General features: G+C 37.9%; 1 protein-coding gene across 1 annotated transcript; it reads right to left on the bottom strand.

The window, feature by feature from the left end:
• Positions 1-10,686: 10,686 nt before the first annotated feature.
• On the bottom strand, positions 10,687-16,483 carry LOC113328805 (pumilio homolog 5-like). Its single transcript, XM_026575810.1, has 10 exons — positions 16,346-16,483; positions 15,304-15,962; positions 13,619-15,066; positions 13,372-13,513; positions 13,088-13,195; positions 12,491-12,703; positions 12,237-12,347; positions 11,937-12,131; positions 11,340-11,511; positions 10,687-11,208 (listed from the first exon to the last, which is right to left on the bottom strand). The coding sequence occupies exons 2-10, from the start codon at positions 15,907-15,909 to the stop codon at positions 11,186-11,188; spliced, it is 3,018 nt and encodes a 1,005-aa protein (XP_026431595.1). The 5' UTR covers positions 15,910-15,962; positions 16,346-16,483; the 3' UTR covers positions 10,687-11,185.
• Between the last annotated feature and the right edge of the window lie 719 nt (positions 16,484-17,202).

Here is a 17,202-nt window from a genome sequence, read left to right on the forward strand (position 1 = left end):
TCTTTCTTTTTGTATTCCTTTTTCTGAAACACCCAAGAACAGTTTGTGATCAGCACAGTGACGATTGTTAATTTTGAGTTAGTACCATGTAGCTGTCTAAACTCTCTCTGCTAATATGGTGTTCAATACTTCGTTAAAAGTTGTGCATAATGCCTGTACATAAAACTATCAGTGTGGATAATACTCTGGAACATATGCATAATGCCTGGACTCACAAAAATACACAAACTTCTAAAACCATTTAAATATGCACACACTCGATGTTTCTCAAGAAACTTTCGAACAGTCCTGAACATTTTGCCATTTAATTTCTCACTCAAAGATGCATAAGATATTGTATCAGTCAAAAGCAGAAATGCTAATTTTCTTTCGGTGCTTTGGTACCAATAACACCAGTGAAAACATTCAAAGTGAACTGTAGTACCTCCTATTTCTCACCAACTGTTTTCCGGGAGTTGCCGCTCCATCTCAAATCCGCTGGACTTCGCAACTTCTGTCCAGCGGCTACTTAATTGGACGGTCGATGTAGAAGTAAGTCCCAAACTGTCAAACCAGGCGGCAAGTCATTTGCTGAATTGGAAACCAAAGCATATTCCATAAACAGGTTGAACATGCCACCGAGACAACCTAGTGGGATAAACAAACATTAGGGGTCTTAGAGCAACTGCAGTGGTACGAGTAAAATCAATGACTAAAAACAAAAAAAAAGACCAAAAAAAAGATCAAAATTTGGGTTTAGTCTGTGGTGGAGAACAATGGGAAATGACCAAAATTTGGTCAAGCGTTGATTATATGTACGCGCCAAATGAAGCGGACTTTATATGTTGGCCTGGTGTCGAGGCGGACTTTATATGTTGGCCTGGTATTGATTCACCACATGTGCCACAAGTGTGTGTGGTTTAATAAATTGGGTTATATTAATAGGCGGACTTTATAACTTCGCCTCACAGTGGGGCGTGAACTTTACAACCGCTTCATGTGAAACGTACTTTATGTGCACGGCCGGTGACAAATGAACATTATACGTCCGCTCGAGTATATATAGTTTTGGTCTTAGTCGCCGACCAAATATAGTCTGGAATTTGGTCTTGGTCCAGATTTTAGTCTTTACTCCGTCCCGCTGTGTCTCGTCGCTGGACCATAATTATAGGTGTGATCGTCCACTGTGGTTGCTCTTAGTTACCTGTTCCTCTTAGATCACAGCCTCTCACATCAATACTTTATTAGGAACGATTTTTTGGGCACTACTCAAAAATGGAGGGGGACTACTAAGTGATAGGAAAATTCACCCTACATTTTAAGGGGTGTCTTAAAAGATTAGAGAAGACTAATTTTCCCTCACCCTAACTAAGATTATAACAAACCCTAATAACCCACTAATCTAAACACTACCCACTAATCCTAATCCAACCCACTAAAGAAAACTGATTAATTTCAGTTTTAAAACAAAACTGATTCTCTTCATCTTCTTCTTCTTCTTTTCCCTTCTTCGTAGACATCGACGTCAATCGTCGATTCAAAAAAATTTCATCATCGATTAATCAATCGTTTATAAACAATGCATACCAAGCAAACTCCAAGACTTACAGGATCGATTCTGGGACTCGCACATATAGCGAATCTCCCAAATCAATTTCAAATTGATAAACAACTTGAAGAAAAGTTGAGAGACCAAATCAAGCATCCAACAGGAAAAAAGAAGTACGATTCGAGTGAAAAGCATATCCGCGGGTAATTTCCTTAATACCCATCCCTTTTAATTCTTTATTTGTTGAAGAAACGATTAGAAATCATCAAAACCCATTGAAAATGGTAGTTACAGTAGAAATTTCGGCTAACAGAATTTTAAAAAAACCTAGATTTTGGTAATCGAACTTCTGGAAATAAGAACAGTTCGATGAAGTAGCCTAATATCTGGTAACCGAACTACATAGTTCAGTGATCTCGCAAAAAAAAAAACTTCGTAACCGAACTCATTGTTTCAAAGGAAAAACTGAGTTCGGTTTTGTCGATAAACTTTTTTGGTAGCCGAACTTTGGTAATATGTAGTTCGGTTACCTCGCAAGTTTTATCTGGTAACCGAACTTTTGTTTGTTTACTCCAAATGTTGTGTTAACTTGATTCTTCAGTTTTATTTTATTTGATAACACAATATTCTATTATGTTTAGCTAATACTTTGGTTTTCGTTCATTAGGAACAAAGGAAAAAGATCTAATCCACACCTAGATGAGGATTTGAAAACTCCCACCCCTCGTGGTAGAATACATTTAGATTTCCGAGACAATGGTGCCAAAAATGCTAAACATGGAGAGGGGTTGTTACCGGAAGTCAACCAAGAGAATGTTCGTAATGTAATCCAAGATGTCAATGAAGAGTTGATGGATAATACAATTGATCATGCCGTTGAAGAAAAAAAAGATGATGAGGAAGAGCAAGGAAATGAAGAGAAAGGAAAGAGGATGAAGATTTAGAGGATGAAGAGGATGAAGAGGAAGAGGCAGAGGCAGAACAATAAGGACAAGACAAAGAATAAGAAGAAGAGAAAGAGCCGGAAGAAGAAAGAGAGAAAGAGTCTGAAGAAGAAAAATAAGAAGAATGACACGAGGAAGAGGATGACTCTGAAGAAGAGGAAGAGGCTGAAGAACAAGAAATTCGAGAAATTGTTCCTGTTAAAGAGAAGAAGAAGCCGAAGTCGTCTGGTCCTAGATATTCACACATTCCTCATGTTAATTTGTGTTTGTCACCAAAGAGACAAACTTATGGTACTCCAAATATGGAGGGGCAACATTGTTTGGCTACAAACACTCATGGGATGCAAATATCTATGCGACAAAGGTATTCTTAAGTTCATTCTTAACTAAAAATAATTTTTTTTGACATGTTTCGTCCAGTATTAATAGTGTGATGTTCTTGTCGTAGGATCATAATATGTAATTCGTCTTATTCTTCGTCAAAAGGCGGCCAAATGGGATATTTCTTTGGAGTGTGACGAGTTTCAAGAGAAGGTTAAACAATGTGGCTATGGAGGGCTATTGAGTACGCACATGTGGAATTTGACGTTGTTGTCGTATCCGCATTTCTCGAGAGACATTATCCCGAGACATATACAATGCATCTTCCATTTGGCGAGATGGGAATTACTCCCGATGATTGCAAGAGAATCACCGGCCTACCCGTGGAAGGTAAATGTCTTCGAGATGGCTACGACCCCTCGATGCGTTATGAAGCTCTTGAAGCATTGACTCTAAAGTGTCTAGGGTGGGAAGCAATAACGGCCCAATATGAGTTTAGACGTGCTGTGAAGTCCCATAAACGTGGCGATGAGTATAATCCCAAAGACGAAAATAGAGTCTTGAAGAAGATGGTCAAAAATTAAAGTTGGTAAAGTTGAAGAAACCATTTGAAAGGACAGCTAAGAAGGTGAAGAATGGAAATTTGGTGATGGACGATGAGATGCTTAGGAACCATGTCACTGCTTATTGGTTATATCATCTAGGAACTATTATTTTTCCCAACACTTCTGGTAATAGGGTGGATGCACATTATCTACAGCTCTTGGAGGACCTCGATGAGATGAACAACTACTCTTGGGACACTGGGTGCTTGCATTTGTTCTAGGAGAAATGAGAAAAGGGTCGAGGATTAAGACAACTCAAATTGGAGGTTACTTAACTCTTATTCAGATGACCTTCTGCATTGTTAATTAGCAAATTATTCGTTAAGATTTTCTGCTTCCAATTCAATTTTCATCTATGTGGTTAATATTTTTATTTTTTCGCATAGGTTTGGATCTACGACCACTTTCCTTCATTGGCATTGGCTAAGGAAAGAACACCTTATACCTATGGCGAACCTCCAGTAGAAAAATGGGTGTTCTTGGATGCACAAAAGAAGTCTAAAAAAGAGCAGTTGACTTCGTTGAGGGAGAAATTGGATAATCTGACGGTGAACGATGTGGTATTTCACCCATACACCGTACCCGATGATGTCTCTGTAGATGAAGACGACGTTGTAGGTTTCTCTGCCGTCTCGGTTTACTATGGACCAATTTGGTATCCTAACGGCTACGCAATATACAATCCAAGGAGAGTACTAAGACAACTTTCTTGTGTCCAAATGGATCCCGACGTGGAGATTGAAAATTTCAATTTGTTGGTTCGAGGAACAAACAACAGCAAGAACTATTTTATTCCAAAACACGAACCAACTCCTACGGTAGGACATTGGAATGAACTTAGTAAGTACTACTTACCTGGAGGTGATTGTGTACCTTTAGGTGAAGATGTAAATGCAGCTAAAGAAGATTATATAGAGTGGTATCAAGATAATAGTCATCCTATTGGATAAATAGCAAACAACAAGCTCGTAATGATAAAGTGAAGGCGGAGGAAAATGAGATGGAGGCTAAGAGAGCTCGGAAGGAGATGCCTATTTGTAGAGAATAAGTCATTAATTTATGAGATAATGCGGTAAGAAAAGTCTTCTCTTTATACTTTAATTTGTTACAAAGTATTGAAAATATATTTACTTGTGGTTAAAATTGGATACAAGTGAAGAAGGGTAAGGAATTTTTAAAGAAATGGATGACTAAAATCCGTACTGGGGAGTCGATGTCGACAAAGGAACAAACCGACCTATACAAGCTACTAGAAGGATCTTATATCTCAAAGAATGATGGAGCCAAGTCGGTCCAAGAAATTGAATAGGGTTCGACAACAAGGTCAAAGTTCAAGTCGTGGCACTATTACCACGGTGGAAGAAACCGTGGAGGAAATAAAACCCCAACTGATGGGGAAGCTCAACCTAAGACTCGTGGTAAAAAAGGAAATAAAAAGGTTCGTCGTAGGGGTCGTCGGTGATTTCATATGTTGTAAGTTTCAAAAAAATATCTTAGTTATGGATTTGGTTATAGTTTAATTTCGTATGTTTGATTGTTTTAAACAGTTAGTTAAGGAGTTTCGTAGTTTGGTTTGTATAACGCTTATATATTTGTTTTAATTGGGTTTGTGTTTCAATTTTAAGTTTGTTTTATAAGTAGAGTGCAACAACTCTTCAATTTTAAGTTTGTTTTAAGGATACATGGTATAGTTCGGTTAGATAGAAATTCTAGTCAGAAAACTGAACATACAGTTCGGCAACCTGTGAAATTTGACCAGGTTGCTGAACAAGGAGTTCGGTTACCTGTGAAATTTGCTTAGGTTTCCTAACTTTGTTCTGTAGGCTGTAGCCCAAGGCCTTCATCAATTTCAGGATAAAGAAATTAGTTCGGTTACCTCTTCAAATCACCAAAGAACCGAACTCCAAAGTTTGGTTTGCTCGTAACAATTTAATAGGTTGTCGAAGTACTCTCTGTGAACTCAAATTTTTCTTTCTCCAAAAGTTGAAAAACTAATTATCTTGATGAAGAAATCACAAAACTGCACTCTTAAGTTTGTATTAGAGTTAATTGTTTATCATTTATATGTTTAATTTGGATTTGAGGCTTCAAAAAGTTGTTCGGTTACGTCAAAATTTACCAGCTAACCGAACTCAGTAGTTCGGTTATCTATCTATATTTAGAGAGGTTTCTGAACTACTCTCTTTGGACGCAAATTTTGCTTTGTCCACAAGTTGAAAAACTCATTCTCTTGATGCAGAAATCACAAAACTGCACTCTTAAGTTTGTTTTAGAGTTGTTTGTGTATCATCTATATGTTTAGTTTGGGTTTGAGGCTTCAAAAAGAAGTTCGTTTACGTCACAATTTACCAGCTAACTGAACTCAGTAGTTCGGTTATCTATCTATATTTAGAGAGGTTGCCGAACTACTCTTTGTGGACTCAAATTTTGCTTTGTCCACAAGTTGAAAAACTCATTCTCTTGATGCAGAAATCACAAAACTGCAGCCTTAAGTTTTTTTTAAAGTGGTTTGTGTATCATTTATATGTTTTGTTTGGGTTTGAGGCTTCAAAAATGAGTTCGGTTACCCAAAAATTTCAACTGGTAACCGAACATGTGAGTTCGGTTTGGTCGCAAAAAAAATTTGGTAACCGAACTCTGAAATTTGAAATTACGATGCTCTTTATCTAACACAAATATCGAGTAACGGCTATTCTTTTTGAAAATATAGCCGTTATACACCTCCATGGTATATATATATATCAATCTCATAGTTAACATTTTGTTTCAAAATCTCCTAGAAATGGCAGTTGCTAGTCCTAAATTTACTATAGAGGAAGATCTTTCTCTTTGCAGAAAATACATATTGTATTATCCAAAGAGGGTCGAAGAACGAAGAATGAATTGTATTATGAGTCAAAGATATTGGGGGAAAATTCATGAGAAATTCTGCTTCGACACAACAAACCATCATGACCGTGACCATGTTGCTTTGTTCATTCGATTTGGAAAGATTAGAAAGGGAGTTGTGGAATTTATGGCTTTATTTCGGATTGTAAGGCGGTATCGACTTAGGGATGAAACATTCGAGGACATCATTTCAACATCAAAAAATGAATGGCGGAGATGGAAATGAAAGAATTTCAAATATGAAGATCATTTTTGCATCCTTAAAGACTTTTCGTAACGCGTTTCGGATATTAAATGTTATGTAAACCATGTTTTTTAATCTTTTAATTGAGTTTTAGTAACTTTGTAAGGCGTAAGTAGAAGTTTTTGTTTTCTTCAAAATAGTTCGGCAACATCCTGTAATTTAAGTTTGTAACCGAACTGTACTGTACAACCAGAACTTTGCTTAACCAAAGAAAATCAAAGTTCGGTAACCTGTGAAATTTGACCAGGTTGCCGAACCCAGAGTTTGTTACAACTATGATTTTGTAGGTTGTCGAACCCAGAGTTCGGCAATCCGGCTAAACCTAATTCTTAACCGAACTTATACCTGTGAACTCAAAAATATACTAAAATGAACCCAATAATTAATACCACACTTCAAAAAACATAGTATTTGATTCATAAGCATACTTAGTACCATTAAATGTGTCATTTAATCATCCTCAAGAACAATTTGACCTTCATGTGCAATTTCGTCCGACTTCTTCAAAGCTTTCCGCATCTGCATGTTATGCTCATACAAAATACACCAACCCAACATTATATCTGGGTTAAATGCAGGCCAATAATAGGTTTCGGAGATCAGAGGCAATGGACAATCGGGTTCTAACCGGAGGCCTACAAAATGGTTGTTGTCAATTAATGCAATCACACATCTCCTTCGTTTGAGTTGCTCGACACATATTTTGAGAAATTAACATATTTTGAGAAATAATGAACCACACAATTGAATGCCTCGGCGATTAAGTGTCCACATATCAGCATACTCATCCAATAATCCCTTGTGATCGGATGGCCCCCATGAAGACGACTTTGATACCTAAGAAATTACTCGTTGAGACTACCCTCCCCATCGCACAACATTATTTTGTAAAAGTCTGGATTCTCCTTTAGTTTCCACAACAACCTTTGCATTACATGAGTGATTGGACACCCATTATATCGCATTACCATCCGGAGGAACGTCATCAGTGTATATAATGAATTCTCTAATGTATATAGGTAGCTCGTTCAAATAGTCTTTATTTGGAGCCATAAGCTTCACGTCTCGGGAAGATGGTTGGCTTGGTGGTGATGGACACACCAGATCTTTTTTCTTCAAATCTCGCTCACTTGTTTCGCCTTTATCCTCAATAATCCTACCCCATTTCTTGGGTTTCTCCAAGTAATTTGCTGCGATGTACTCATAGGCCGAAGGATCTCTAGTACGTGCGGTTTTCTCAATTTTCTACTTACCTAACACCTTTGCATATTCTCTTAGTTGTTTTTTTATTTTCTTTTTTGCTTGGCATAGCTTTGGATTTTCCTTTTTCCAGTTCATGAACATTCTCTGAAGTTCCTGGATATATGATTGTCCTCATGTCATCCCAAAATATTTGTTTTTGGAGTTTGTTCATGCCTCGATACATCTCTAGTACGGTTCTACCCATTTATTTATCACCAAACTCTTCTCCGTCTTCTTCTCCCTTTGGTGGAGGGATGGAACTTAGATGCTTCCAAAATGGATCAATGTCGCTTAAAGTGATTACGCCATGCTCGTAGTTGAATATCATAAGGTGACAAGGGAGTCTCATAGACTTCTTCATGTTACAAACACACACCTCATCCCGCTTGGTTTCCCACTTATGAATCAAATTTGTTTCTATAATCAACAACTTCATACATTGCCGAGATACGTTGTAATGAATTCCCTTGAACAATTGGTGATTAGCATCTTCACCGGTCATTTTGAATATACGGTTTTTTGGAACTTCTCTTTAAATCTATCAAAGTCGCGCTTGAAGTAATTTTCCATAGCATTCCACACGGTAATGAAATTATCAACACATCCAAAGAGATTCTTCTTCAACCGGTGGTGAGCCGACTCTACCAAACTTATCGCTTGATTTCCCAAGTGTTTATATTGGTTGGTATAGGCATAAACAAACCTCTCTTTGTGCGGTTCCAACCATTTCCGAAGAATATACGATACAACATCGGGGTAATCGGGAGTATCCCAATGGTTGATAAACTCCGCGAGATTTAGATGATACTCTTACTCGATAAGAGACCAAGACAATGAGTCACATTCACCGTTTAAAGAAACCCATTTAGCGTAATTTAGTTCGTATTGTTTCTCAACCTTCTCTTTTACATCCGCTCGTGGATCTTCCGGTAGCTTCTCAATCTCATCATATCCTTTTTTATTGGGTGGACAAATTATTGGCTTGCACCTATTCATCAAATTACACCATATATGGAACGTACAAAGCATATAATGTGCTAATGGGAACACTTCCTCTATTGCATTCATCAATGCGACTTCATTATCGGTCACTATAACCCCGGGAATATCATCACCTCGGAAGATTGCCTTAACTTGTTGTAATGCCCAAATGTAACTAGGTTCTTGCTCATCCCTTAAGAAACAAAACGCCACGGTAAACGGTGACTTCGTCGAAGTACGCCCAACAATATTCAACAATGGCATCTCGTACTTGTTCGTCTTATAAGTACAATCCATTATTAGAACTTCATGAAAGCATTGAGCCAATTGAACACTCGTCAGATGCGCAATGAAGAGTTGTGTTATCTCTCCGTTCGAATCCACATCATTTTGAACTGCTTAGTCTTTCTCTTTGGCCAAGAAAAACAATTGTTGCATCACTTGTCTATATCTCCATTCCTTCTTTCTAATTGTCTCAATTGCATTGTAAATTGTGGACAACGATGAGTGGTTATCCTTGTTATCTTCCTTTAGTATTTGGAGCATTTGAAGCGGTGAAATACCCATTGTCCTCATTTTCCCTACCTTGTCCATTTCTTGAGGAGTTAGCTTTGCCGCCATGAAATGTCCTTCAAGATGCTCCGGACGAGGGTGGTTATGACGACCTTCCATAACCATGTAGAGAATTCATCCATCCAAATCTTTGTTGTATTTACATGCTAGCTTGAATGGGCAATTAATCTTCTTTGAGAAAGTTTTGTTCTTCCTATTTGTCTTTCCATTATAAACATAACCCTTCCTCTGGTGGCTTTTGTCGAGATCACCGCTTCTCTCACAAACCATTTCAAAGCGAGATTTGATTTCTCTCACATTCAAAACTAATACACACATGTCTTAAAAAAACAGAAGTTCGGCTAACAAGTATTGTGTTTCGAATGAGCCGAACTGTTCATCATAGAAGAAGAGCCGAACTGTTCTTCTTCTTCTTCTCTCTCAATAATTCTTCTTCTTCTCTCTCAAAATAATATTTTTTTTGGTTCTTCCCTCTTCTTCTTCTCTCTCAATAATTCTTCTTCTTCTCTCTCAATAATTCTTCTTCTAACAAAATTATACTTTTAATAACTCACTAATCACTAATCACTAACTAATAAATAACTAATCATCACACTAACACTAACTAATCATTATACTAACTATTTTTATTATCAAGGACAAGTTTGGTATTAAAAAAATAGATAAGGGGTTGCTCAAAATTACTTCAAATGTCCACCCAAAAAATAAAAATGAAGAGTTGTCCCCCTTCATTTTTGAATAGTACCCAAATAACCGTTCTTTATTAGATACTTTGAGTAGTGCCCAAAAAACCGTTGTTTATTAGATACTTTTAACACCTTCAAACAATGGGCTACGCTATGAGACCTCAAATGATGGGTCTCAAACCAAGCCTACGTACTAAAAGGTTCAATTCCGGCATTCCCACATGTTGGCAAAATATTCAATTCCGGCATTCTCATATGTTGGCAAAACATTTCAATATTTACATCTGCAGAATGGTTCCAGATTTGAGCAATTCTATGATGCAGGAGTTAATGGCTTTAGCACAATGCGGCTTTGTTGAGCATTAAAAGTCATTTCATCTCTAGGTTGTTAGGTGTGCTGGGTGTTGGTTCACAAGTACTGGAGAAACATTTGATACAAAGCACATAAAAGCTCATAACATCAATTTCCAGGTAAAAGTTACCATCTTTGAGGTACAAGTTGCCCAGCAATTCAGATTCAAGCATATCTATTATCTGTTGGCTACCGAAAAGTTAACGCTCAAGGTACTCCGCCTAAGCCTACTGAGCAAATCGAAATCTCAGAAAGAATTACAACTGTGTATATGGAGATGGGATGTTAACCTACAATTCAAGTACACAAACATGTCAAACGTAACAGCAAACAAATTAAAACATATCGTCTCACTAAACCCAGTTAAATCACTTTGTATCAAAAGCAACACAAGCAAATCCTGTAACTTCACAATTCAAAGAAAACCCTAAAGGAAGAGCATTATTCAGACCCCTCCTATTTTAGTCAACTACAGCATCATTACCGTAAACTTAAAAACACTTAAAAACCTTTACAATCGACCAATACATACATATATATATAGATATAATTCAGTCAGATATAATACACATCTACTAATATTTACTAATTATTTTACAAGCATTAAGGAGCTACTTACAGGATGACCTTCCCACCTAGTTGTACCACACATTTTTCAAGGGTATTCAATAGCCCTGTCCCAGGATAATAACAGTTGAACTCTGAGAACTCCTGGCATATGTTATTTTCCTTTCAAATGTCAGAAAGGTTCAAAAGTCATGTATTGTACAGTCGCAATAATATTTGCATGCGACTCTGCAAAGTCTTGGTGGTCCACTTGTTATGTTTCAGGGTCTTCAAGTTCTGCATGCCAAACAGAGAAATTAGTAAATGAATTCAAAGGGTAAGAAGAAAAGAAGAAAATTAACCAGTCGTATTTACTATTGACTACTTCACATTGTATGTGTGTGATTTTGTGAAGAAGAGAAACCCACCTTCGCCAAACATTTGTTCAAATCGAAGAACAATGTGCTTTCCGTAAGTGTATTTCTTCAAAGCATGAAGATGACTTCTTACTCGACTAAGCAATATTTCTCTTTGCGTATCCGTACATGTTTCAAGAACCTTCTGGACCACATAATTGGCGAACTGATCCTTCATCATAATCTAAGGAAAAAAAAACAAACGGAAAGAGAAGGAAAATGTCAAAAGAAGAATAGAGTTCCAAATGTGCACCAATTACTATGTTATAAGCCACGCAAAATCTAGTACAATTTGGAAATCTCTTAAATAGGCATGTGTAGCAGACTTAAGACCATCTACCTATAGAACTTTAAAAGAGCTGCTAAGTTAACTGTTGCAACTAATTTCTAATATCCACAGGAAATTTGGAGGACTCACAAACGAATGTATAACGGAGAAAAAACAGATCAGTAGAGAAATTAAAAGAACAAGACCTAATCCCTTGTTTTTACAGTCAGATTAATACGAACATATGCTCAGGATATAGCATGACTAAAGAGGTTTTTCATATACTGTGCAGATAAATAGTAAAGTAAGAAAACCGATTTGACAAATTATGCAAGGCCTACCAATAGATTGTCATTTCCTTCAGTCTGTCCAACGATCTCCTCAATCAATATATCTCTTTCAGCAGCATCACCGTGCTCCAAGCACTTCTCGACAACATTAGATGCAAATTTATGCTGGCTCAGAGTGACAATTTGCCCTGCTAATTTGCTAATAATTTGGCTTCTTTCATGTGACTTTCCTCTCTCCAGAACATGCTGTAAGCCAAGAATTGTTTCATATTTCAGTATCGACAAAACCCAAATGTGCATGAGAGGGATCGAAGAGAAATCCTAGATGATACAGAGGAAGACGATGCCAACCTGGGTGACATAGTTTCCATATTGGTCTTGTGCTAGGGCACAAGCAGATTCCAAAATCTCATCCACTATGATCTGACTTTGCTGCTCATCAGTACAGTGCTCCAGAACTCGCTATCCAAAACAAGAGAAATGAAGCAATTTCATTCATGAGGACAGAAGAAATAAGACTGTTAAAAATTATGAAAAAGCATAAAGTTATTGTTCAAAAGTGATATACAAATAGGAAAGATGCGCAAAAAGTATTTCGCTTTCACCTGAATAACACGGCAACCATAAGGATGTGTAGATAGTGTTGCAACTTGATTACGAAATGCGTTAATTATGAATCCAATTTTGTCAGTTGGAACACACTCAATACATTTCTGTATAACATGATTCCCATTCTGATCACGCACACATCTCAAAACGTTTCCATCAAGCTCATAAACAAGCTGTGTTTTTTGATCAAGCTCGATAACTTCAAGTGCCTGCATAATTACATCCGTTATGATTAGTATTCCAATCAAAAGTGGAATCGCCCATTGTCTGGCATTTTCAAAGCTAATTGTTATGCCAAATGTATGTATATAATCAACGAAACCCTCTCCTCAATCGAGAAATACTTCAGGCATCTCAAACAAGTACTAGTTCCAGATAGTCGAGTAGCAAGGGCCAAGGGGTATAACAAATTTGTGTCAAGAACAGAGGCATTCAAGTATTCAGAAAATCAAACATAACATTCACTAGAAAATAAGTTTATAATAGCTGGAGGAATGGCTGATGCTTTCACTCATGCCGTAATTAATGCACAAAAGCCAATCCCAGTATTTGTGTCAAAAGTGTTTCTGCAATACTAATATTTGTATACGTACCTTTTGTATTACACGACATCCATACATCTGAAGACTTAAAGGCAAAATGTGGCCAACAAGTTGATTTGCAAGTTCTTTTCTCTGCTCAGCGCTTCCATGCTCAAAAAACTGCACAAGTGAATTCCGAACACTATAATCAATAAAGCCCCCCTAAAATGAACATACAAATCCATTATGAAACTGAGTGCCTAATCTACTCAAAAAAGGCACGAGAGATACCAAAAGAGTGAAGAGAAATTATTTTCTTGAAAAAACGGAAAAGCCCCAGATTTAGCAATACAGACCTTTTGAATAACGTAATTTCCGAATACATCGGTCATTAGTTTAGAAGCATGGGGAAGAACTTCTTGAAAGACTGATGCCTTTTCTTCTGTACCGCAGTTTTCTAACTTCTGCTGAATAAACCGACTTCCATGTTGATCAGCACTGAAGGCAGCCATGTATGAAGTGTTATTTTGTGTATAAAACTAATGCTCCAATGATGTTATTTCAATGGAAAAAGGAAAACAGAGAAAAAGCTTAAGAGCTTGCCTGAACTCAACAATACGACCAGCAATGTCAGAGAGCTCAAACTTTCGGGATTTACTGGATTTCAGCTCGTCAAGATAAGAGTATGTTTTGGGGTCATCAAATCTTTCAGCTCCCCTTTGCCCTGGCCAACCAGAAAATACTCCCTGATTTCTACTGGAACTAGGTGAAAACCGCATATCGTTCCTCCGTCCAGCAGGACTCATCCCACCCACTGGAGAACCTGGCATTACAGGACTAGGTAGAGGTGAAGTAGGGAATTGCATGAGAACACCCATGCTTGGAGGACTCCCATAATAATTTGGGCTAACGACCCCACTCTTTCTAGGATCTGGAATGCTTAAACCTCCATTTCTTTGATACAGGTTCTGCTGATCAGCAGTATATGCAGCAGCTGCGGTAGGCCCTCTAAGCGAATGGCTGCCAGTAAGCCCACTCCTGGTTGCCATCTGATCATATTGATCAGATCTACTATATGCGTTCTCAGGAGGATGCTGGATGTAATGCATATAAAGAGGATCACTGAAAGATGGCATTGTTAACCCTAATTGTCCATAGAACTTGTATGGGTCTTGCAAGTCGACTCCAGGAGCAATGCTTCCCCCCGTCGGACCCCCAGAACTACGAGTATTAAAACCTGTGCCACCAGTAGTGTCAAAAGCCATAGGCATAGCATTATGAGGAGGGTACCCAGCTATATATGGAGGAAAAAGTGCGGTGTTCAAAGCATATCCACCGAATGGTGGAGCGAACAAGCCTGATGGTTGCATGTTTGGGTAAAATGGATTAGGTGAAGCCATGTAAGCTGTTGTAGTCGCATACAGGGAAGGGCTAATGCCAGAGGGCTGGAATACAGGCTGAACATCAATAGAAGAGAACTTGGGTTGACCATGATGCAGTTGATCTGCACCATTGTACAGATTGTTCAAGCCCTGAGTTGCAATTTGAGACTGCATCCCTTGAACTTGATAGGAAGTACCACCTTGATGTGAACGAAATTGACGCTGATGCAAACTACTTTGCTGAGTATGCTGCCATCTTTGCTGATTTTTGTGGTCCTCCGCATTGGGTAAGTTAGATATGTTAAAACCCTTCATTTCAGATTCAATAGAGCTTATATCTGATCCAATCGGACCACCAACCAACCTATCTTCTTCCGGAGAGGTAATATCTACACTACTAGACTTCCCTTTTGGCGCAGAGTGTGAGCTTCCACTCCTGTCGGGACTTATAGGAGCAGTTGATGTGTCACTAGTTGGTACCAGCCCCACTCCAGTAACACCTAAACTAGCTGAAACTACATCAGTGCCACCAGACTTAACATTCAACTCCGCTAACTTAGTCTCAATAGAAGGGTCATGTGAGTCATGATCAGTTGACTCCTCTGTCCCTACAGGACCTGATGAGCGAGAAAGATTATATACAGGAGAAGGAGTACGGGGAAAGTCTTCCTGCAAAATGTGAAACATGATTTCAAATCATGGAGTATAAATTTACATAGAAATGAAAGGTACAAGCTACTAGAAATATAAATTATGTAGCTCACTTGTGCATACTTCTTGAAGACAGCTGTAAATCTACTAAGCCATAAGAATGCAGTTGAAATGATGAATAGGTAAAACCCTGGCTGGGATACTACGCGCACATTACGAGGAATAAGAAAACTAGCTTAAGATCAAGGTAAGTACCTGAATGAGATCAACCAAGCTTTTATGGCGCGCTGACAAAGAAGTGGCAAACTCCCCTGTAAAGTAATCACCAGATGGAGGTGATCTGTCGTCCTCAAGCTCCTCCTCCTTATGAGGAGAAAGTGCCCCTCCAGGTAAATGCAAGGATCCGTTTGCACTGTCATCTAAAGAAGTCAATTTCCGGTTATTTCCATAACCACCAATATGTCGTACTAGACGTCTGTTTTCCCTTGACACGAGAGGTGGAGGAAGTCTTGGATTCAAGTTGACATTAGAAAAGTAATATGCCAAGTAAGCTGGATCGGCACGGAATTGTTCCTCGGATTCGAATTGTCCACTAATGTTACTCAAATTCCCCAAGCTTGCATCCAAATTGGGATTCTGCTGATTTATAAGATTCCCTAGAGCTGCAAATGAACCCTCCATGCTCGGAGGAGCACTTCCACTTCTATTAGGAACTGTTCCCTCCCTCCCATTTCCTCTATGACCACTCAGAAGCATTCCTAATTCCTCAGCAGCCATATTATGTGATGTTGATGCAAACGAAGCCTCCTTTGACGGCCATTTAGTGTTTTCCACCATTCTCATGGGACTCTCAGTCGCCATACAAATATAAATTCTCTTTTTAATCTATCAACAATACACTGTCACACATTCTCCTGAAATAGAAAAAAGGAATTCCATTTCAAATTTCTATAAATAAACCTACATTCTACAATCATACTCACTGAAACAATCAACCCCCACAATTCAATCACCAAACCACTAACCAGTAAATCAATAAAAGAGCAGGAATTTCATACAACAAACACAGAATTCTTCACATGTCTCATGACAATCAATCACACCCACCAAAAACCATCATCAATTACTTACAGCAAACTCAAATTAAGTTAAAAAAAACAAAAACCCAGACCCTAAAACATGATTCTAAGCAAAACCCAGTACTTGAAATCAAACAAAAACACTGAAAACACACAATCAAATTCAACAAAACAAGCTCTGTAAAAGTACAAAAATTGAAACTTTATCGTGTTCTTACCAATTATAGTCAGATGAAGAAGACTCCTCCTAGCAGTAGTAGAAGAAGAAAAGGAAACCCTAGGGTCAGATGATGATGATGATGCAGACAAAGAGAGAAGAGAGTCTTTTGGTTTCTTCGCTCATCAAAGACTTGTTAAAACCCATTTGCTTGTCTCTCTAGTGCACAGTATTATACGAGCTTCTTAGTTTTATTCCTAATGACGAGAATACCCTTGGATTGACTATTTGGCATTTTTGGGTCAGCGTAGGGGTAAAATGGTAAAGTGGGAGAACTAATTGTGTTTTAACTTGCGTGATTTAAAGACAAAGAAGAAAGTTAATATCTATTGTGATACGTTTTTCTTTTTAAGCATGAATGAAATTTATTGTATTAGAAAGATTACAAGGGTATGTTGTAATCATCGAGTCGTTTAAGATAAATCGGTTTATATATAAAAGACGAGACGAAATTGTCTAAAATTTGGAGGAGATGGATTCCCAGTGGGTTCATTTCTGCAACATGATTTGCCAAGTTTATCTGCTGTTTGGTTTTTTTCTCTGTAGTTATAACGGATATCCCATTTTTTCTTTTTCTTTGGTAAGTTGTTCCGATGATTAAGTTGTTTCACTAAGAACTAAGATCAACGGTGGTAACACTGACGTATGTTGTTTAATCCGATGAGCGGTACTGTACGACTCATAACTTAGTTTAACAAAGTAAAGTCAAAGTTGGTGAAATAGAATCTATCGTGGGATTACGCTTTTATTAGCAAACACATTACCGAAAATACCCTCACGAGCAATTCGATTCTTCGAAACTAGAATCAACCTGGGTGCATTTAGCCCGGGGGTATATATGTCGCTTCAGGTGACAAA

Source organism: Papaver somniferum, unplaced genomic scaffold (genome assembly GCF_003573695.1).
Source record: "Papaver somniferum cultivar HN1 unplaced genomic scaffold, ASM357369v1 unplaced-scaffold_114, whole genome shotgun sequence".
In the NCBI taxonomy this organism is placed as follows: domain Eukaryota; kingdom Viridiplantae; phylum Streptophyta; class Magnoliopsida; order Ranunculales; family Papaveraceae; genus Papaver; species Papaver somniferum.

Coding starts and splice junctions, on each gene's coding strand:
- LOC113328805 (XM_026575810.1), bottom strand. CDS start 15,909: ATGGCGACTGAGAGTCCCATGAGAATGGTGGAAAACACTAAATGGCCG. Junction 12,348..12,490: donor ATGGTTGCCGTGTTATTCAG/GTGAAAGCGAAA, acceptor TGTTTTGGATAG/CGAGTTCTGGAGCACTGTAC. Junction 12,132..12,236: donor ATGGAAACTATGTCACCCAG/GTTGGCATCGTC, acceptor CTTGGCTTACAG/CATGTTCTGGAGAGAGGAAA.